Here is a 24584-nt window from a genome sequence, read left to right as displayed (position 1 = left end):
ATTCAAGTCTTAAGTGAGAAGAAAGGATACCACATCATAGGAATATGGTAATTAGGGTCTGCAGATTTGTAGTTGCATGGCATTTTCTATCACCACATTAATTTTTCATGACCCTTCCTGAGTTTGGGCCACAAAGGTCAACAGAACCTGGAGAAAACAGGGAAAATCCCATTTCAAAAGTCCAATTCATGATTATAAGAACCTTATATAAATTATAATAATAATAATAATTATTATTATTATTATTATTAGGACTGGGTAAAAAATATCGATATCTCGATATTAATCGATTCTTAAATCCCAAGAATCGATTAGTCTAGCCTGTTTTCAGTTAATGGACGGAACATTGAAGGGCACTTTCCAGCCAATATATCACAATAAGCTTTGTGCTTTGGTACTTTTAATATGAAACAAAGTCTCAGATTTCAAATTCTGTCCATTGTATTTCAGTATTTAAACAATAAATGCCATTTAGGCGCTGTTTAATGTGGAGTGACAGATCGCTGTAGCGCCTCAGTTCAACAGATGCGGCAGCGCGAGGCGCACCTAAGCTGATCATCTCCTCCACATTAATACCAGCTTCAGCACAAAATAAACATGACTAAACATTCGAAGGTAAGTTAAAAGAAAAAGTACAACTTTACAATCCGTGTCCTGTCTCATGTAATCGTTCAATCAGTGTTTCAGCCGTGCAAAGACGTCAATATAACAGTTTGTAAACAATGTCACGTAACGTCACATTTACCTCAGAAAAACATATTCGGTGACCATAAACTCATTAGTCAGATAGAAAAATAAACTGTAGAGAGGGCATTTTGCTAAATATATGCACCATATAACATATGTATTATAAATGTTACTGTTCTTCAATGTTTAATTTATGTTTGAATAAATCCAAGTTTTTAATGACATGAATTGAAGTAGAAATATTATTATGTAATTGTAACTTTATTATTTAAAAAACTTAATTAAGTGTAATTTTAACAAATCAGTCAATTTTAACCTTTAATATTATAGTAATGTAGTACCAACTGACTCTCATGAATATTTTACAGCATTAGTTGAGAGATTTTTTTTTCCTTGAGAAAATTTGGCATGTACTGTACCTGATATTTATCCAAAATAATCGATATTGAATCGGTAATCGAATCGAATCGCAAGCTTGCGATTGAGAATCGAATCGAATCGTGAAATTTGTGTCAAAACCCAGCCCTAATAATTATTATTATTATAAATGTTTTATATAAAAACACAATTATATTATATACACTTACATTTTTTCAACACTGTGGCCATGCTAATCAGTCCAACCCTTTTGCTCAAAAATTTTTAACATTTTATTTCAGAAGTCCCATTTCATGGCTTGAAGATCCATCAATAAATAAATAAATCACAACAAAACAATAATAATAATGTATTATTATTATTGTTATTATTATATTATACAAATTACTATTATAGAAATATAAAATTATACACACTTAAATTGTATTAAATAAATGATACACAACAAAATAAAAATAATAATAATAAATGTTGCCTGAAAAACCACCAGATGAGTAATTCCACATTCATGTGTAATTCATCATAACCATTTGGGTCAATAAGCTGCAAGCAAAATTTACTCAGCAGCTTTACAAAGCCAATATTTCTCAAACAAAAATACTGATTTTGTCAAATTATGCCACATGCTAGCCATGATTCAAAGTCTATGTAGACCTTGGGACCTTGAAAGTTATGTAATTGTAAGGTTTGTGTGAAGTTTCTTCAGAAGCACTCTTCATATATTTGATAATACTACTATCATCGATCATTTTCTTCCCTTCCATACAGTTTGGCACCGGGTAGGCGAACAATGTCAGACATCTAGCATCTCACTTTGATGTCGGCATAAATCTGCCCCTCTTTATTAAAAAGCCCTGGCAGGCTGTGATCGCTTTTGATTGAGAACCAGCTGGTTCTCATTCTATCCCTGAAAGCCATCATTCCTCAGAACTGGAGTGTGCTGTCCTGACATAACCATCATTTTCATGGAAGGGAGGCATTCATACGGAGCTGGCAGGTTTTCCAGGCTTTGGGATATTTTATCATAGAGCTCTTTCATGACCTAGATGGCTGGCTCCATGCCTGCACTGCTGCTCTCTCCTGCCCACCCACTTACATAGCCTCTATGCTCCTCAGAAAAATACTCATCTCCAAGGTTGGGGAGGATGAAGAATTGTGTTACGCTGGCTTAAAGATGAGCCTCTCAGCCTGATCATTTGTTATGTGCTCCGATACTCTGGGCCACATACTGAAATAGACAGCCCACTAATGTAGTGATACATATCTCTGCTGACTTGGTGATATAGCAATATATATTTACTAGCTAACTCAAGCATCACATTTATCATTGCTCATACTTTAGGTTAAGGATTTGAATCAGTATTATTTTAGGGTGTATTCACACCTGTCTTGTTTGGATCGATTGAATCGAACTCAAGTTCTTTTCCCCGTTTTTGACAGGTGTGAATACAGCAATCGCCCTCTGGTGCGGACCAAACAACCGTACCGAGACCCAGCTGAAGAGGTAGTCTCGGTCCGCTTCCAAACAAACTCTGGTTTGTTTAAGGTGTGAATATGACCCGACCTCGATCCGACCCAATTGCAGAAATGGTGAGTTTTCGTGACCCTGGCGCACAGCAACGTGACGTTTAGCACGCTAAATAGGCTAAAGCTTGCCGCAAAAATGACCATGACAATGTTAGGGGAAAATAGTAAGGAGATATTTGAATTATTTATTAATAAACTAGTGTTTCATGAGTCAGTGTCGCGAAGATAAAGTTGATGATCCTGACTCGCCATCTCATCATTGGACGCGCCTTTAGAAAGAAATGCATCTTTACTGATTACATAATAATAAGAGTTTTTGTTTTGGATTTGAATTATTTCGTTTTGTAGTCATTTACAGCATTATATAGATATATTCATCATGTCTGTAAGGAAAATATTCGCTGAGTTTCGGTTCATTTTTGTGAAGTGCTCCTGTTCAAGACCGAGACAGCAAGTGCATCCTACTTGTTTTCTTTATTTTACAAAAGCATAGCATTTTCTTGATATTGTGAGTGCACACAAATAAAAATAGACCCTTTACAGTTACGAACGATGTATTATTCTTACCTTTATGAGCAAAAATGACGGCGTATTTAATTTGTTTCCACTGATGTCCTGAAGCGCGTTTCAGCTTCCACTCTCAGCACAAACTATTGGATATGCACCTAATAGCGCACATTTATATAGGTTAAATGTTTAAACTAACATTGTGATGTGCTTTAAGTATTTTATATCTATAGATTTCATTTTCGGCAAGTCGTAATTACAACATCGTCTGACATTGTCTCATATGATGCTCATAAGTTTCTTCATATTGCGTTAGCATCTGATAACACCAAATCAGTAAAAGAATAAAAATTGCACTACGAAAGATCTCCATGATTAGCCTGTTTTTGCACTTCCTGTTTTTCCCTGCTTGAGAATTTCTGTCCAATGAATGGATGACATTAGCACATGTGTGGTTTTGTTTAGAATTTCTGGTTCACTTGCAAAAAGGGCAGTGTGAAAGCGAACCGCACCAAACTTAAAAACTCAACATTGTATTTGGTCCGGACTAAAGCAAGTGAACTAAATAGCGGAATTTCCTGGTGAGAATACACCCTTAGTATTATTTATATACAATTACAATTTTGAAATGAGCTTATATTCATTTTAATTTCAGTTTTAAGTTTAGTAATTTTGTTATGGGCTGTTGAAATTTGTATTAGATGTTTTTAAATATTTCTTTTTAGCTTTATTTGTATTTCATTTTTAGTCATATTAGTACTTCAACTTTTATTTGAGATAGTTGCAAAGGCAAAATTTCTAATTTCTAATCAAGTTTATCTAATATATTTATTTTTATTTAAGCTTTATTTAATCAAGGTATTTAATTTCTACAACAAACTGAATGATTATAATTGAATATTTCAAAAACAAAATTATTCTACAGTCACATTTACGAAAATAGCCCATGTCCAAAAACTAGGAACAAGGCTAGTTCTCAATCTAATCTAGCCATCTTACAGACAATTTTTTTCCCAAATAATGGTTTGAATGCAAGAAACTGGTGATAAACTCGTTAATATTATAATGGATATTCAGTCTGTTGATCAAAGATTATTTCAGAGACTTTAATGACTGCTGAAATGTTCAAACTTAGCAGCTGCAAAAGTAGTGTGACGATTAGCAATGCTACTGTTGCCTCTCTCAGGAGGGAGTATCAGGTCAAATATGAAAGGCCATGACAAACAGGTCAACGTGAGGTCTGCGAGTTTAGACAAAGTCCACTCATGTCCTTATGAGCAAGCACTTGTGAGGGATGATGAGGCTCCAGGCGGGGTGCCACGTAAATCAGCGAAGCCAACTGAGGAACACAAAAGAAGATATTTTGAAGAACATTTAATCTGTTTTTTCCCATTTAATGAAAGTGGAGGACAACGCTCGTTGCTACAACATTTTTCAAAATATCTTCTTTCGTGTTGCACAGGAGAAAGTATGTAATACAGGTTTGGAATGACATAAGCATGAGTAAATGATGACATAATATTAATTTTCACATGCTATCCCTTTACTGGCCAAATAAAAAGGATTTCAATCACATCGGTTACATTTATTTTGCCAGAAAAATCATTGAGAATATAATTTGGTGCCCAACAACTCTTCCTGATTAAAGAAACAGACAGCCCTGAAACAGAGACGGTTCTTGGCTTTAATGTCACTCGTCATCTAGATGAGACATTTATGAAAATGGTGCCCTGAAGGCTTCATATGACTAGCCCTGGTCTCCATGTTCATGCTTTCCCCTGTCATTAAAATCAGTGTGTGACATCTTGGTTGGAAGATCTGATCACAGATGGCTCCATTACGGCAGCATATGGTGGAAGAGCGTATCCATACAGACCATCAAAGCCAACTTCAACCTGAAATTAGGGGGCCGTTGAGAATGATTCAACATTTCACACCATCTTCCTGTTAAATATTACAGAATCGGTTTTCGTTTCACATTTGGTCAGTCCACTTGAGTTGCTCCTTCCACAGATTATTTGCTTTAAACTGAAAATTGTGTCATCATCTACCAAACCTCACATCACTTCAAATTTGTATGGCTTTAAACCAACTGATCTCTTTAAACCCCGAAGGAAATTAATTTTTGTTATTCTTAAATAAATATACTTGCTTCTGAAAGTATGCATTTTGATTATTTGACCAAGTATTTTCTGAAGGCAAAGGACTTTCACAGACCACCCACAAACTCTTGAATGGGATTTAGGATTGAGGTTTAAATAGGGAAAACTAAGGCATTGTTGTCCTAACCCACACACTGACTGGGTGTCTTTCAGAAACAGGTTATGATCTGAAGTGCTTCCTTTCGACACCCTAATGATTTCACTAGTTTCAACCTAACATTCTTGCAGATGTTGAGTTTTGCTTTTCTTTTTAACCCTAGAGAGAAGGGGAGGTTTTTTTGAGTTTGGTTGAAGTCTACATTGGAAACATCTGGATGCAGTTACAACATAGTACATTCCCACACAGAGGAGACGACGTCATTCAGGAATCAGCAGGAGAGAATTGAGAAAAAGAACTGATGGGAGGAACCTTCCCAAAAGACCCACAAATTCTATCCATACCAGATGCTAAAATGACACTCGAGAGGTTCTGGGAAAAAGAACAGAGTTCCATTGTTCTAGACACAGCTCTAGAAGCGTGTCATCAAATATTAAGTGACTGAGAGAGTATCTAAGGCGTATGTTCAGAAAGAGCTGTTAATAGCTTCATTCATTACCCATGAAACTTTTATGTTTAAGGCATAGTTCGCCCAAAAATAAAAATTCTAGCATGATTTACTCACACTCATGTTGTTACAAACCTGTATTTTTTTGTCTGTGAAACATACAAGATATTTGAAGAATGTTTTTGCCATACAATGAAAGTCAAGGAGGTCCCAAACTAATTTGGACCCCTTTGATTTTTTTTTAGAATGGAAAAAAATTATTACAGAAATGAAGTAAATGATGACAGAATTATAAGTTTTGGGTGAATTATCTGTTCTAAATAGGAGTTATATGAGGCACCAATTGCCAAACAGAATTGCAAAAAAAAAAAAGACTGTTTCCAAAAAGTGTTTCACCAATCTGCTATTGGTCAGCCAAACATATTGCTGTGCCCCCAAACTCATGCCATTGGTTGAGCAGATTGGGTTGCTCAAATAAACAAAGCAATGTTTTGAATTTGCCACAGAGTTTACACTTTTTGGAAAGAAATCGGCCTGCGAATCTGCTTACTTCTAGCAGTCTATGCATATCAAGATGGGATTTTTATATATTTTAAAACAACTTCAATGCAATTGAAAATCAAATTCAAATAAAATGTTCCCTGCCTTTTACTTTGTTAAAATGGCATTTAAGCTCACATGTTAGGTTTCTGCCAAGTAGACAAATCTGTACCCTTTTAATATTTTTCTCCCTTTCAAGATGTGATTTGAAATAGAAAATGCGCTTTGATCATGGATGAGCAGTGGAGCGGGAATCTGAAGGATAAAAAAACAGACAGGAACAAATGACATCAAAGGAAGTTATGGAAAACATGTACATAAATGTGTGAAAAATCACTCTCAGCATCATTCCAATGAAAAATGCCAGTGTGAAGTGAGGTCCCACATTAGAAAGGTGAGGAGTAATTTACACTTCATCAGAATCGGTTACCTACTAAAAGGAGGGGAAAAAAGATAATTCAAGGTCACTGCTGAGGAGACATGCATCACAAGTAGAGTCATCATCAGTTTGGACGCGAGAAAGAAAATCCTAGTTAAGCTCATGGGAAATGGATTGCAGTGGGATGGATATCAAGATACTCTTACACAATTTAGCTTTCTCTTTCCCCTGTGTAATATTCAAGGTTTGATACTCTGCCATAATAATAATAATCCACCCATACATAGCAATAGAGGTGAATTGGGTGTCTTTTGGTCCCCAGCTTATAAAACCTGCAATATTTTTCCGTCAGAAACATTAGTGAAGACGAGAACATGGACTCCAAAGATGTGGCAAAGGTTGATGAGACAAACAGTGTGAAAGAGGAAAAGAAAATTAAAGATGCAGTAGGACATCTTGGAAAATGCTAACTTAAGCCTGATAGCACTGAAAGCATACGTCCCACACTCCCTGCAAATCGCCGTCCAAAGCCACGCCTCCTGAACGCATGAACGTGCACAGACCAGACAACCAGAGACAACATTACTACAATACACTATGTGTCATTCACTGGTGAGAAAACTTTATAGTACAGTTAGTAACAATACTACAATACCAAGGAAGGAAGGAAGGTCAGGTTGTTGTTGTTTGCCTGCCATTCTCGCTCTGTCTGCTCAGCATACGTGAACGCTCTGATTACGTATCCTGTCTGCGCGAACAGGGTGCGCAGAGGTATGCAAATACATATGTTGACAGGCAGGTAGGAAAGCCTATCATAATGTTCAGACCGAACATTTTGATTGGACGAACATTTCTTGGTCCTACGCCTTCCACAGAATATATAAGTACATAAATACATTTAGACCACATTTAATGATTGCTCTCTGGATGTAAAGACACTTTCAACCACCATAACAAAAAATGTCTCTGAAGACAATCACCTATTGCACCTTTAATATTTAAAGGAAATAGTTTATAGTAAAATTAGATATTTGGGGGAGAGGGGAGTTCATCAAGGAGTTTCAAGCTATCAGAGTATCAAGGATAATGGTCTTAATAATAAATCATTAATTCGATTTTTACATTTTTTTAAGCCACTATACTAGGGTTCTCTATGTGATTTTAGCACGTTGCTAGGTGGATGCCAGGTTGTTCTGGCCGTTTACTTATTGGCAAAATAAAATAAAATATTTATTCATAAAAATATTTTTTTTAAATTCCAAATATTTATTAAATATTTATTATTTCCAACTCAGTGATTCTGTTTTATTTATTTTTTTCTGACATGTTGGTGTTATATCTTTCACTTGGATGTTATAAGTTGCACTGAGTAAATGCAGCTGGATAAAACAAAAACTGTGTCCGGCTTCATTTCAGGCTGCAAAGCAACAAAATGTGATTATTTTAAAGGGGGTAGATTATTTTCTATACCCACTGTATATGTATGTATGTATATTAAGCAGCATGATTTAAAGTATTAGTTATGGGATTAGCTATATAGTTAGGGATTAGTAATGAGTCTTAATGTGTTTTAAGTTACATGTTTAATACTTATGGTTAACAGTTTGTTAAAATCCCTTACCCCAATGAGGCACCACTAAAAAGATGCAAAATGCACACACTCTTACTGACAGAAAACCCTGGTTGCAAATCATGGAGAGACTGCCAAATAGGAAATTAAATCTCTAGTTTATAGTCCACCACTCATGTGAAGAATTGGTGTGTGTGTGGGGGGGTGCGCTCGAGAAAAATCGTCCATCATAGGTCGTCCTACGCTGACATACTAGGCTGTCACATTGTGCTGTGACAGCTGTACCAGGAGTTCCAAGAACAGACTATGACTTCTTGTCATCCCCCCTTAAAACTACACTACCTTCCCTGCTCTACACACAAAATAATAAAAAACAAAATAAAATAAAAAACTTTTTTACTTCGCCTCTATACATTTTTATCAGCACAAAGGACCATGCATGCCCTCTTACAGGTCACAGGCACTGGGGTCAAGTGTGATTATCTTCCTATTGATCTGTGTCCCGTCATGATCAATACTGTGTCCTTTTTTTCTGCTTGTGAAGGTGACCATGACTCTCCTTTTTTTGCTACCGAACTACAACTGAGCAGTATAATAGACTCTCAAATAATTGGCGAAATGAGAAAGTTAAACATGTCTTGTCTTAAAAAGCATAGTGCTTTTGATGCAAGATGCAGCGAGACATGTTGCAATGGTCAGTCATTAATTTAGTGCATGCATTTAGTACACTTGACAAATAGACCAACAAGTACATCTGAGCTCCATTTTTGGGTGAATAAAACTGAATAGTCTGGTGGCAATAGGATTTAAAAAAAAAATGTAATTAATATTTTTATTCAGCAAGGATACACTAAACTGATCAAAAGTTGCAAGACATTCATATAGTTACAAAATATTTCTATTTAAAAAAAAAAATGCTGTTCTGTTGAACTTTCATCAAAGAATCCTGAAAAAAGTATTACAGATTCCATAAAAATAGCAGCACAACTGTTTCAACATTGATAATAATGTGAAAAATTTCTTGAGCACCAAATCATCACGTAAGAATGATTTCTGAAAGATCATGTGACTTCGAAAAATAGCAGTAATGGTTGATGAAAATCAAGCTTTGACATCACAGGAATAAATGATTTTTAAAAATAATTTTTGTTAGAAAATATTTTTAATTGTAAATATATTTCACAATATTACTATCACTGTCCAGTTTCCATAAAAAATTATCTAAATGTGTTCCAGTGTGTTACAGTTTCAGTGGGTTGAGCCAGAATAGACTGAATGAAGTCAATCATAAGCTGAGAAAAGAACATTGAAGAACACTGTTTTTTTTTATTATTCTCCACCCCACTGACTCCTGTTCGTCTCCTACTTCTTTCCTAAAGAAATCAATGTAAGTATAACATTACCAATGCAGCCTGTCTTTTTAATGATTCAAATCCAATATCAAGTGAGATGTTTTTTGCATTTAGTTTCTTACAATATAATTAAAGCACACTTACAAAATGGAAAATCAATAGCTTTCAAATCAAGCACAGTAGGTCTATCGAACCTGCAACAACAAGTCGTCTTCAGTCATAAAGCTCGCCAAAAAAATAAGAGTGCACAGCTAGAGACTGGGACAGTGTGTTAGAACACAATTTTTTTTGTGTTAGAAGAACACACAACATTTATCACGTATTAGGCAAAACACAATTATCTGTGATTTTAAAAATTGAGGCATCCATAGATCTCTTGTAACTCATTGGTTTATTTGAAGACTTTCCTAAAAATGAGTGAAAACAAATCTATCCACTTGTCCGTAGTAAAGAAAATAAGTGCTTCAGGCGTACAATGTTTGTAAACCACTAAAGGAGGAAGTTCTAGCACATAAAAAAAGTTTGTCTTCTCCTCATCTGACTTTCTCCACCAAGCACTTTTTAATCTATATATAACTACACTGGGCAAATTACATCTCAATTACCAGAGCGCTATCTGTGAAGTGGCCTGCCAGGGATGAAGGGTTACTGCTGCCAGGGCTCGTCATGTCATTGTTGACTTCTGGGTTGCCAAGTCAACTGGTCAGAGTGTAGACAGAGTGTTCCAAAACTCATATACTTACAATCTGGAACTCTTCATAGTAATTACATCTATTTCTAAAAATTCTGACATCCTGTTGTGTCTATATGTAGGCAGGTGGATGTATATGCAGTCCAATCAAGGCTTATTGCCAGGAAGTGCAGTCCTGTCTTGTCAAAACCCAACACTGTGAAAACAGAGAAAGATGTGCACAGACTCGGACCTGCTGTTACAGATGGAATTTTCCACAGCTGACTGGCTTTTTTGGCAGCTTTCGTGATGAATTAGCTGCTGTTTGTTAAAGTCTGCATGAAAAGGTGCCAACAAAGCGTGGACACAAAAGGGACCTGTAAAATAAAATGGTAAAGTAAATTTGAAGAAAAACCTAGAGTGCTAATTTAGAGTGTCCTTGCACCACTAACAAAAACAAACCTGACCTAACAAGATTTACTTTGAACACAGAGATGTGTGTCCATCTCAAAACCATCTTCTTGTTCTTCTCAAAATCCTTTTACCAAAAGACTGAGACAGAGCATGACTAAAATTCCATGACAGCAACGTGTGAGAAGGCAATAAAGGGTGACTGGTCTCCAGACGACCCTTTCGCTCCTGCTTTAGGTTTAACCTTTGAACTAGGCCAATAAGGAACATTAGAGTAAAATAGCAAGGCACTACAAAACTATTCTTTCTCCAACTGGTTTGTGCTATTAAAGCTTTTCTTTGGTGTTCCACAGAAGAAACAATGTCATGGGTTTGGAAAGACATGATAGTTTTTGGGGGGAAATATCCCTTTAATAAAGCAGTTGGGGTGAGCAGTTGCCTAGACCAAAATGTCAGCACTGAGTTCCATCATAAATCTTGGCATTCAATCCCTAGACATGATTGACAGTCCTGAGCTCAGCTCAAACGGCTGGCCAGCCGCTGCTATCAGCCTCGTGCACATGATGTAAAGCCGCACTGTCACCAACATTGCTACAGAGTCAGACCACCACAGACTTACACAGACCATAATTCTTATTTCAATCAGCCAGAAAGTGAGGAACGAATGAAATGGTGAGAGAAAAAGACACAGAGGGAAAAAAAGGTCACTGGTGTGTCCTAAACTAAGCTCATTAATTAATTTCCCTTCATAACCGCCAACAACAGCTGGGAATGTTTTCATGAACATAAATGCATGATTATTCCAAAAGCCTGTTCCTTTTTAAAATCACACAGCGGAAAACTTCACGACGTCAGTGTGTGACGCAGGGAATGAATTAGCAATGCTGTTTAGAAGAACATAACATGTTTGCTATTTAAAATTATATTATATTAAGTTCATAAAGGAGCAATTAACACTGGGGAACACACTACCGTTCAAAAGTCTGGGGTCAGTAAGAATTTTTTTATGTTAATGAGAGACAGCAATATTGTGTTACAATGTAACATAACTTCTTTCTATTTAAATATATTTTAAAATGTAATTTATTCCAGTGTGATACAAAGCTAAATTTTCAGCAGCCATTACTCCAGACTTCAGTGTTACATGATCCTTCAGAAATTATTCTAATATGCTGATTTGGTGCTCAATGAACAATTCTTATTATTATCAATATAGAAAAAAGTTGTGCTGCTTAATATTTTCTATTTTAATATTATACATTCTTTTATGAATAGTAAATACAATCAAGTAATGAATGAATGAATGAATAGTAAATATAATAAAGTAAAAATCAACATTTATTTGATAGAAATTTTTCATAACATTGTAGATGTCTTTACCGTCACATTTGATCAATTTAATTAAAAAGTTTTGATCTTTGGCAAATTTCTCAAGATTAACATGCCATTGGACTAGGAAATCTTATTTTTTTTAGTTTTGTTCATCACACAAAGCGGCAAACTTGCGGTATATTGTGAATAAGTCATATGGAGCACTTTTATAGTATATTTATGATATGTTTTAGTGATTCTGTGTCCTTTTTGTCCAGTCCCCATTTTTGGTAACTGCATAGAAAAGAGCAAGCAGCACATTCTTCGATTTCCGTTCTTGCTCTATGTTCTGTAGAAGAAAGTAAGTCATAAAGGTGAGTACGCAACAGAATTTTCATTACATTGGCTTTGACAGCATCTGCAGTAGGCTAAAAAAGAAACATTTACAGGTTGCTGTGGAAAAAAACTAATACATATTTAAACTCAAGAAAGCAGTAAACTGAAAAAAATTAAATAAAAATCCTCAAAGCTCTAATGGTGGCTCAGAGATAATACCTTCTGGTTGCAAGAGACTTGAGGAGATGAAAACTCTTCTCTACTGAGCATCCTTCAAATGTGCCTGTGCCATCTGTGTGAATCCAAACCTTTCTTCTCTTCTGCTTTATCCTCAAAAAAATCTCCCTCTGCCACACTGTTGGATCAGTCTCTGAGCTAGGAAGGAAAACCATTTATTTCCTCTTTTACTGTAGCCAACAAATGTGTCTGCTGCCACAGTCGTGGACCTTAGGACCATCTGGAAGCCTGGAACATTCCAGCATGATTGCCCTGAGGAGAATGCAGACCTGCATTCCAATCTGAGGGAGGGAGCCGAGCCGGAGAGGGACCACGCAGCGCTGGAAGTGGACTGAGCCAAGTTCGCCAAGGAACTTCTCAAAGTTCTTGAACACAGAGGCTCCTTTGTTCACTTATCCATGGAAAGTTGGCTTTGTTCAAGAGAGCGTGTGCATATTTGTGAAAAGTTAATCATGTCTAGCTCATGCCCTCCTCGATTAGAAAAAACCATCGTGATAAGAAATTAAAGCGATAGTTCACCCAAAACCAAAAATTCTGACATCATTTTGTTACCCTCATGTTGTTCCAAACCAGTATAACATGTATTCTTTCTTCTGTGGGTTTTTATGCTTAAGGTGGATTTTGACATCTGTGAAAAAGGGTTATAGCGAATAATGAAAATTCCTCCATGCACATCAAAGTAGTCATGTGGCTTTGCGCTATGAGACAGCACAACCTGACTAACCAGTGGACCGATCTTGTTACACAGCATCTGAAATGTTGTTATGGTCATTCTTAAATGCCTGAGCAAAGTCTGTCGTCAAAAGTATTTCTTTATAATTGCCTCCCAGAACTGTCTGCGTTCCCAAACAGTAGCATCCACCTCCGGAAGCAATAACTGCATTTATTGTGTTTCGTCTGCTCGCTCTGAGGTACAAGTAATTTATTATATAAGAACATTATTATATTCAGTGGCTTCTACTACTTTTCTTAGTGATATTTATTGCCAGTTTATCAGGAAGTGATGATTTTTTTCTCTTTGACTCGTTGGATGGAAACGGTGCTTATTCGCAAATGTTTTAATGTTCAAAAGTTCCAATTCCAATTCACAATCGTTTTAAGCGATATTCCAAGTTCGCACCTTTGGATGGAAACCCAGCTACTGTCTGTATTTTCTGAAATATCGATACTAAAATAAAAACAACCTTTTTATTCATATTTAACTTTTTTAGTTTTGCAGTAGATTTTAACACACACCAACATTTTAGTGTTACATAAATATTCCTTTTACCTCAACCCAAAAATCCTTCTTTGCATTCCATTTTTTCCCTTCAGCTACAATAAGTGAGCAAATCGTTCCAGACTAGTGCTAAGCAAAGGCAAAGATTTTGTCAAGCTGAAAATGAAGTCATGCAGCTTTTCTTACAAGAATATAAACACATGTGAACAAGCAGTCGAAGCCATGACCCACATGTCCTTACGGTTGTTGTGTACAGTTTGGTCAAAGGGGCCGATATTGCAGCCTGTTGGAAAGGTTTCGGAGTCATTTCCTTAAGGAGTCACGGAGGAATCATTTCTTGTAAACCGTGAGGGTTTCTTTATAAAAGTTGAGATTGGCTAGCTGATGGTGCCCTGCTGCTCTCACGTTGTTTTCTCTGGAATCTAAAAGTCTGCTTTGTGGATACCATCTCCCCTAAATATGCCTTAAATGATGTGTGTGGGTCAAATAACAAGAGAGAATAGAAAATGGCAAGTCTCCTAAATGACTCCTAAAGCCAGAACTGTTATTGCACATCTTGTCTAATGACCCATTTTTATTTCCCAAAGCATAAAATATCCCTATGGCAGCACTACGTATTAAAAAGCTGTACACAAAAAGCTGTGATGAGAAAACACATACCAGTATTGAGACATTTCACGTCATGAAACTGCATCTTGATATCAATTTGTTGTGCTAGTATCTAGGTATATTCATTACTTTAAAACTCATATAGATTCAAGTTTAATTTCATACATTTAAAAAACTGTTGTGGGAGTTTCTGTCTTTCATTATGCCATTTTCTTAGTTGAAAGGCAATAATCTCAACACCTCCTCTATCATAGCATAGGTTCTGGGCAATTTTTACTTGCATGGATGCACACAGTACATCATTCAGGCATATTCTGGCATTTAATTTACCATAGCATACTATCATTTGGGATACACTAGGATAAACCTGTCAATATGCCTTAAATGATGTGTGTGGGTCAAATAACAAGAGAGAATAGAAAATGGCAAGTCTCCTAAATGACTCCTAAAGCCAGAACTGTTATTGCACATCTTGTCTAATGACCCATTTTTATTTCCCAAAGCATAAAATATCCCTATGGCAGCACTACGTATTAAAAAGCTGTACACAAAAAGCTGTGATGAGAAAACACATACCAGTATTGAGACATTTCACGTCATGAAACTGCATCTTGATATCAATTTGTTGTGCTAGTATCTAGGTATATTCATTACTTTAAAACTCATATAGATTCAAGTTTAATTTCATACATTTAAAAAACTGTTGTGGGAGTTTCTGTCTTTCATTATGCCATTTTCTTAGTTGAAAGGCAATAATCTCAACACCTCCTCTATCATAGCATAGGTTCTGGGCAATTTTTACTTGCATGGATGCACACAGTACATCATTCAGGCATATTCTGGCATTTAATTTACCATAGCATACTATCATTTGGGATACACTAGGATAAACCTGTCAAAAAAAAGTGTCATAATTCACTTTACCACAAATGGTCAAATATATTTTGCACATAAAAAAATTAATGATATATATTTTTTTGATCATTAAGATTATTGTCATGACAATTAAGTACATTTTTCCCCAATTCTCATTACTGCAGTATAAAAATGTTTTAATCCTGACATTATTTTCACATTATTGTAGTATTTGTTTTTTTACCTGTAATTTATGATTATGAAAAAATTATATACTTTATCGCAATTACAGAAATACAGAGGCAACATTCAAAATTAATAAACTATACAATAATTTGTTAAATTTGTTACATACACTATGAGATCATATAAAATAATGGGACACATGTAATGCATTAATGAACATTATTATTGTATTACACGTAATATATATATATATACGTACGGATTAATTACAGCAAATAAAATGTGAGGTTACATATGCTTAATAGTCATGAAAATAACACTGCATTGCAAAAAATCTTAATGGTTTTAAAAATAGGCTTTATAGGCTTTATGCAAAATAAAATAGCATTCTGATTTTGTGGTGTAATATATCTGGCCCTGTGAGATTTCTAATCTTGCATATCATTCAGGAAGGATAAAATGTGGATTGAAATTCAATCATAACGGGCTACACCCAATGGTGTCGAGTTTACAAGACATTATCTGGTAGACACGGTCTTCGATTTCTGTGAAGGACAGGAACAGTATTTCTTCACCTCTGGCCTGTTCAGTTCACTGTGTGTCACTCTCTCAGACTCTTTTTCTCCTATTTTCCAGCAACATTCCAAAAACATGTCAAACATTCCAAGGAGTCAACTAAATTTTTCAGACAGACAGTAGAGAAACTGACAGTGAGACATAGAGATATGCACCAGTACTGGAGCCAGTAAGTCTCTTCCTGCTGCTGCAGCTGTCTCCATCAGCTGGATCCTGCCTGTCTTTCTCATTCACACCACCCTACTCTCTCACATCTTTCCATCCGTCTCTTTCCAAGCGCCCAGGGGTCGGCACGGGTCAGCTAAAACCAGCGTATACACCCTCAGCTAGGTCTGTTCCCACACAACCACAAATACACATGGCACGTTGCTCAAGCGTACACACGCTTCCGTTCACCGCACAAATGTACACGAAAATCAGCCGTTCTCAACACCCGGCCGTATCTGCAATTAGAAACATTCCAGTGTGACTAATTCAATAGTGTCAATTTAGATTTAAACGAGAGGGATTTACACAGCACACAAACGTGACATATGTGACATCCGAGCTAACAGAGGGAAAACAGGGGGCAAACTTTCACAGCTTCAACAATTTTGTACGTTGTGCAGTCCACTGTGACTGGACGTAAAGTCAAGGACAACTTTGGAGAAGTTAATTATTAGTGTGACACTTTGGCGGCCTAATGACTTAAAGATACAAGCAAAGTGCCAAATTGTTGCAGTTTCTGAATTCAAACTTTGATAGACATCATACACATTTTTTTCAAGGTGCATTGACCCTCTGTTGGTTTTCGTTGAAAGTTTACAGCTCAAGAGGTGAAAGCTTACAGTAAGACAACTGCTGCTGGCTGGATTACTGAAACGTCACATCTCAAAGCTCACTCGAGCACACAAACAGACACAATTGTTGCCACCTGACTTATTTTTGTTTTGCTCAGGGTAAGGTTGTATAAGATTTCCCCACTGTAAGCATGAAAACGTGAACTATGGAATGAAGGGCCCACAGAAACACACAGGGTAATTAAGTCACATCTGAACGTGAACTGGCCTTTTTTTTAATCACTTAAACAACTGAAGACAAGATATTCAACAAGTGAGTACAGAGGACATATATACACGAATACAAAAACATTTGAGATCTGTCATTTTTTTATGTTTTTGAAACATGACTCTTATGCTCACCAAGGCTGAAATTATTTGATGAAAAATACAATACAAAACAGTAATGTTGTGAAATTTTATTACAATTTAAAATAACTGTTTTCTATTTTAATATAATTTAAAATGTAATTTGTTATTGTGATGGCAAACCTGAATTTTCAGCATCGTATCTCTGGTCTTCAGTGTCACATGATCCTTCAGAAATCCTCCTAATATTCTTATTTGGTACTTAAGAAACATTTCTTATTATTATCAATGTTGAAAACAGTTGTGCTGCTTAATATTTTTTGTGGAAACTATTATACACGTTTTCAGGTTTCTTTGATGAATAGAAAGTTTTTAGCATGCATTTGAAACAGAAATCTTTTGTTACATTATAAATGTCTTTGCTGTCCCTTTTTATCAATTTTATGTATCCTCGCAGAATAAAAGTATTAATTTAATGACCCCAAACTTTTGAACGGTAGTTGGTACGTATGCAGTAGTGATAATTCATAATGGTTGACTAGTTCTCCAACAACTAGGTCCTCAAATTTGACTATTAAGAGTTCCTTAAGAAACATGTCTTATTGTCAGGTGAGCCGAAAACCATCCTAATCAAAGGCTTCTATTAAGACTGATAAGTCGATTAAAAGTTAAGGCAAACCTTTGAAAATATGTAGTTTTGCACTTTCCTATTGTGAAGTGTGCCTGTATGGGATCAGCACATGCAGAATTCCACAGAAAGTCCATAGAAAGACATATAAATTTGATCTCACATCGCATGTTAAAGGGGTCATACGATGCAATTTCAATTTTTCCTTTCTCTTTGGAGTGTTACAAGCTCTTGGTGCATAAAGAAGATCTGTAAAGTTGCAAAGACTAACGTCTCAAATCCAATTTTTTTTTTACTTTAAACCACATAAACACATTTCATTACACCAAATAAATGTTCTTTTTAGCAGCATCATATGACCCCTTTAATTTTAGAATATTTTCTTAAATTTGATAATGCTATGAGCTACTAATAGTGTAGTATCTCATCTCTTTTATCATATTTTATTGTCTAAATCCTTTCCACAGAATAACTCTGCAGATTCTTGCCTGCAACCACTGCAGAAAATGCAAAAATAAATAAATAAATAAATAAAAAATAAATAAAAAGTGATAGACTCTAGTGGGCATAGTTATGGTTCAATTAATGTATTCTTTTTCATCTTCTACTGCAAAATGCATACAGTGCAGCAAATACTCAAAAGTAAAAAGAAAAAGGAGTAAGATAAGAAAGAGTATCAGAGAACAGACTTTTGATAACGGCATAAGGCATTAAATGAGGGAGGGAAAGTTTGGGAGAAATCCAAACAGTTGAATTTTGCATTCGCAACCTGTAACAAACTCATCAGGCAATGTCATTACAGCAAAGTGAGAAACATCTCCCAGGAGCTGAGGTTGTTCTGAAAGGATGTCCTCAGTATATCACTAATGTGATTAGAAGGCATTAAAGAGTAATTGAGAAAACACCCAGATCCCACTGAGTCATATCGGCAGATCTCTCAAGCGAAAAAGACTAATTTCAAGGTCTTGGGTTCTCATTGGCAAGGATTCTGACAGTAGCCAGATGGATCCCATAAATCCTACTGTAAATTCAGTGTATGAAACACATGACTGAGCCGACTGTCTTTCAGGAGAGCGTGCGTGACGTATGCAAACATGCAACGGGTGCTGTGAAGCAAGACATGGGTGTGACAGGAAATCCAATAGGATGCAGGAACCATAACATTCATTCAGAACACATAGGCAACAATATACTTCTCAAGTCTGACCTATTAACAAATAATATTCCCACCTGAAAAGGGCAAACTGAAGAAGTGATACACCAATGTGGCATCTGGCATCCGTCCCAGAATTAGTAAGTCCATATGTAAGTCTCTATCGTCTTTACTGTATCAAGTGATAAAAACAAAGCAAAGTCCCAGACTTCTAGGACAAGGAAAAAATGCAAACAGGAAATATTTAGTTGCCCTTGAATAAAACATCACAAAGCAAGCAGGTGTACGTATCAAAGTGTGTGTGGAAAAGTAAAGAGCACAAAGGAGAAGGGAATATGAAAGAGACATGAAAGAGAGAAAGTGTTGCCTACAGTCCCTCATAGAGAGGTCATGTATAATCAACCTTCATTATTTTCCATCTCTCTGAAATGGAGCAAAGTCACTGCTCTGAGGCAGGACAAAAGAAGAGAGGGTGATGTAAGTCATGAGGGACCGTGAGGGACCCTCCTCCCCTCATATTCTGCTCATTACGAGGCCAGTCGCTTCATAAGCAGCTCGGTTACTGCCTCTCAAATATAAAGATCTCGTAAAAGGATAGTAACAAGAGCCAATTTATTCTACTGCTCCTGCTTTTTTTTTTTTTTTTACCTGTGCGTGTGTGTGAGCAAGCCCGGATTTGCAATGCACGTCCCTGAGGAGGTCAGGTAAATTTGTGCTTCGCAGACGTTTGAGCAAGCCCTTTTTTTCTCATTCCTCTTATTGAGCAATTTAAATTTTCCGGGCTAACTTTGGAGTCCTGTGAGAAATCGAATACTGTCCGGAGAGGAATGTGTGTGATTATGGTATATTATTTTTCACAACGCTTCTCCTCATTTGCATTGACCTTTGGTGAATGCCGTAACTAAAGCTTAAATTTCTCTTTTCACTGCCTGGTGTGCCTTCATGATGGATTTAGACCTCTTGGCTGACTTCAGCTTGCCATCTGGGTAAAATAACAGTTGGTGGTTCAAGTACTGCTGGTATTGTACTTGCATCTGATATAAAAAGCCCAGTCACAAACTAATCAGAAAGGCAACAGTAGTAGGAGCATCAGATATGATTCTGTAATTTTATACTCACCCTCATGTCATTCCAAACCTGTACAACTTTTAAAGAACATTTCTGTCCATAAAATGAAGGTCAATGGGGTCTAGTGTTTTTTGGATCCCATTGACATTCATTGTAAGGACCAAAAAAATAACACTAAGACGTTATTCAAAATATATATTTTTTGTGCTTCACAGAAGAAAGAATGTCAGAACGACATGAGGGTGAATAAATGATGACAGAATTTGAATTTTGGTGTGAACTATCCTTTTAATTAAATTAGTTTTAATTATGTAATTGTACATCCCATCCAAAATCAGTACATGAAATCATAGACGTTCTGTGTTAACAACTGTAACTCAATCACCGATTGGAAAACCAATCCCATCCAACCAGTACTAAGGACATTAAAGGAAACTCTTGTTTGCTTTTCACTATTTGTTTAGTTACCAAACAGACTCAAACTGATTTTCACCATGGTGTAAGTTTGCTGTCTTGGCACAAATCAACAAGAGGTCACAGGCTCCACTCCTCACAGGATGACATGAATTGTAGCAACAGAATGTCAAAACAAGCACACCGGCTTTCACTAAGAGGATACGGTTGTCGTCATGCGTTATCGCTAGGAGCTGCTAAGTACTTGCATCTGGGAAAGATGCAAATGAAAGTGTGTTCATAAAGTTGCAGTGTTTAATTTGAATATGCATTTACAAGCCCATTCATCCATCCTTCTGACAACACATCTATACATCCAACCAATAAAATCCACTCATTCTGCCATCTATACATTCATTTATCCAACCATTTCACCATTTACCCATCCACTGAATCTCCAGTCAAGCTCCTTGTAATTGAACTCACCTCCCACAAACTGTATCCCTCCTGCCACACGTCCGATGGTGCGAGAGATTAGATCCGTAACACAGCATCCCATGATTGCAGTGAGAGCCACCAAGAGCAGCAGTCCGCAGCCTGCCCCCGTCACTACCGTGCAGATCCTCCACTCCAGACTCGGGATGCCCTGAAAGGAGGCATAGCGCCCACACTGCTCCAACATAACTGTCCCACCACGGGCCTCATCCCTTACGGGGTAGGAACAGCGGCGGAATGTTCCAAATGACACCGGCTTACCCATCTGTGACCCAAGCAGCCAGTATGGCATGAAGAAGCCTATGCAAGATGTGGCAGCACAAAAGAAGGACAACAGGGCCCACACCACGCCTGCACATGTAAGACTAGATGCCATCACGCTCAGCTCAAACTTTCATATAGACGCGAATTTCAGGTTGAGTGTGCATGCAGACCTCCTAAACCCACCGGCCTAGATCCTCCCGGCATCTTCCTGCTCGGTTACACCTGAGGAAATAGAAAAAAGTGTGGGAGCATTAGTAAAACATTGGGACATCTGTTTCCAGCCATAAATCTGAAGTGACAAGCTCTTCAAATTGCATAAACTGAAAGGTAAACATTGAGAGAGAGAAAAAAAGCTTGTGTACAAATCTTTTTTATAGGGATGCACGATATATCGGCCACCATATCGGTATCGGCCGATAAATGCTCATTTTTTCTGTTATCGGTATCGGCCTGCTAAGAAAATTTGGCCGATATCTTAAAGCCGATAAATAATGCATTATTTCCTTCAGAGACACTTCAGATGCGCGCTGTTCGTTTGCAGCCTTTTGTGCAATTGTATGTTGTAATATTGTGTTTATTTGATGTATATCTGATTTATCTCATATAGAATGCGTTTGGTTAAGTTAAAAGAGCGCTTCAGTTTACCGGTGATCGTCTTTAGCTCAGCGCACGCAGCCCAAACAGCAGAAAAAAAAAAACCTTGTGCATTCTTTGGGTTTAGTTGCCGTGTTTCAGCGCGTTGATATGGGAAGAGCGCATCCACAACAGGATCACACAGTCTGACTATAGCATGCAATAACTGCGTCATTTTGTACATATATAAGTTGTAATATTATGTTTATGTTGTATTAATATTAATCTCAGGATGCATTTCCTTGAATTAAATAAGCTGCCAGCAAAACGCTTCAGGTTACCGTGTTCATTCAGCTCTTCAGCTTCAGCACGCGCAGCTCAACGACTGCTATTTAAAACAGTGGTATTAATTTGTTACTTTTTCAAAATCATTGATACATTATTAATAACAACAACCACTTGTATGTTTCTCTTATTATTTTCATCAACAATATGGTTTAGTAATTAAAATCATTTAATTATTGTCCGTGCAAAGGCTATTCCGTTTTATTGATCTGTGGCACATTCATTTTGATTCTTTACACGTGTAATGATGTCCAGTGACTTGTTTGCATTATTTATGCATAATTTTATTTATTTGTAAGACTTTTTTATGACTAAATTTGGTAATGGGAGAGTAAAAATATTTTTAAAACGTACACCGTTCAAACTAGGCTGCTTATGTTGAAGTGTTTGGGATGTGGCTTTTAATGATGAGACCTTTTTTGTAATCAGGCTCTCAAAAAGTATATAACAATTTGGATATAGATTTATCGGCCAACATATCGGTTATCGGCTTTCAAAAATAAAGAATAATCGGTTATCGGTATCGGCCAAAATTTTCATATCGGTGCATCCCTACTTTTTTATGACAAAAACTTAATTTATACCATGAGTGCATAGGGCAATAATTACAAAATTTTAACAAATGAATGATAAATTAACAAAAAATTCTGAAATGGGCTATATGTCAATTTTATTAAGCATAACTATTATCCATATCTATTACGTGCTGTGTGACAAGACCTCAAAAAAATTAGATGAAATTAGATAAAATGGTAATGCACATATTGCACATACTTCCCCTCATGCGTTCATAAATATTTTTATCTAAAATCTTGATGTTAGTAAAAAGAAGAGTTGACGGACACATTGTCAGTCATCTATCAATAACCATAAGAAATGTAAACAAAAAGGAAAGTTCAAAAGTGAGTCAGAAACTGATTCAAGCATGCGATAGAGATCTTACATGTCTGTGTCGCTTTAAGCATAACTATTATCCATATCTATTACGTGCTGTGTGACAAGACCTCAAAAAAATGAGATGAAATTAGATAAAATGGTAATGCACATATTGCACATACTTCCCCTCATGCGTTCATAAACATTTTTATCTAAAATCTTGATGTTAGTAAAAAGAAAAGTTGACGGACACATTGTCAGTCATCTATCAATAACCATAAAAAATGTAAACAAAAAGGAAAGTCCAAAAGTGAGTCAGAAACTGATTCAAGCATGCGATAGAGATCTTACATGTCTGTGTCGCTCACTGTGTCCGATTCCACTTGCTTTCAAAAACTGAAGAGCATATATGACGACAAAATGCAGCGTATACTGTCTGTTTGCTTCTATCCGTTCCTGGGTTGCGCGTCTCTGAAGTCTTTAACTCCGCCGTCTACAGTCCACTTACTGCCCGAGCGCATGTACGTCTCTGCTCGGGACTAAACCAACCTGAGGCATCAATCTCCAGATCCTCCGCCCAGGGGCTGGTCTGACAATAGCTACGCCGTGTTTCCAAAGACGACGCTAGACTCCGCCTGGTTGCCGCGAGCTCTCTCAAAGTCCCTCGTCAAAGTCAAAGAGTGTTGTAAATACAACTTAACCACTGATTTCTAGTCGTGTCCTCTTTTGGAAGGCCAAACAAAGTAGTTTCGCTTTCACAACGAAAGAGCATCACACACCTAGAGTATGCGGAGGCTGGCTTGAGTGAGCAGAGGCGGGCGGGCTTGAGAACGATGAAGGAGCGGCCGGCGGGCTTGCGGAAACCACATGTGACGACCCCGGGCTGGACTCCGCTTCGTCCATGGTGAAAGCCGATCTGGCGATCCACAGCGCAAAGTTGATGTATTTCCTCAGCGACCCGCACGGATCAGTTCCAGGCATGACGAAGCGGATATCGTCCTCTTTTAGAAGTGTCTTTCACAACAAAACACACAGCGTCTTCACGACATGGCGGCGGCGGCAACAACAATACTACAGCGAGAATAAAAGTTACGCCTTCTTTCTTTGCGTGAACATTTGGGTGGCGTTATGCAAATCTTCCCACATTGTGACGTAGACATGTGGGGGCGTGTTAGAATGAGCCATTTTGGGTAGGCGTGGTTGACTCTTAACTTTTATAAAAAATATCTCTTTGATGTTGATACTTTAGTCTTTGCAACTTTACAGATCTTCTTTATGCACCAAGAGCTTGTAACCCTCCAAAGAGAAAGGACAAATTTAAATCGCATCATATGACCCCTTTAAGACAAATACTTGTGTCACACCATGAGTAGATTCAGTAGTTTCATAATTTCACAAATTAACGATAAATAGCCTAATGACAATAAATTCTCAAATTGACTATAGGCCTATGTCGATTTTGAAACATAGGCCTGATGAAAACGCAACAATACGAATGATAGGCTAGTTCACATAAAATGCATAATTTACAGAAAACTAAGTAGGCCTAATTTCTGCGCCACATGCTAAAGTAGCGATGTCCGATTGGTGAACAATTCGTTCTTT

At 36.9% G+C, this 24584-nt stretch overlaps 1 protein-coding gene across 1 annotated transcript in view; it reads right to left on the bottom strand.

The window, feature by feature from the left end:
* Nucleotides 1–23637, bottom strand: part of LOC107577306 (lipoma HMGIC fusion partner homolog) — a 28689-nt gene extending 5052 nt beyond the window's left edge. Inside the window, exons 1-2 of the mRNA XM_016263398.1 lie at nucleotides 23331–23637; nucleotides 20913–21407 (exon numbers count right to left, since the gene is read on the bottom strand). Of these exons, the coding sequence (XP_016118884.1) occupies nucleotides 20913–21297 (385 nt within the window). The 5' untranslated portion in view covers nucleotides 21298–21407; nucleotides 23331–23637. The remainder of the gene's footprint in view (nucleotides 1–20912; nucleotides 21408–23330) is intronic.
* Nucleotides 23638–24584: the final 947 nt, after the last annotated feature.

The sequence above is a fragment of the Sinocyclocheilus grahami genome, unplaced genomic scaffold (assembly GCF_001515645.1).
Source record: "Sinocyclocheilus grahami isolate Dianchi unplaced genomic scaffold, SAMN03320097.WGS_v1.1 scaffold32.1, whole genome shotgun sequence".
In the NCBI taxonomy this organism is placed as follows: domain Eukaryota; kingdom Metazoa; phylum Chordata; class Actinopteri; order Cypriniformes; family Cyprinidae; genus Sinocyclocheilus; species Sinocyclocheilus grahami.
Note: the sequence above shows the minus strand (reverse complement) of the source record. Positions and strands in the feature narration are given on the sequence as shown.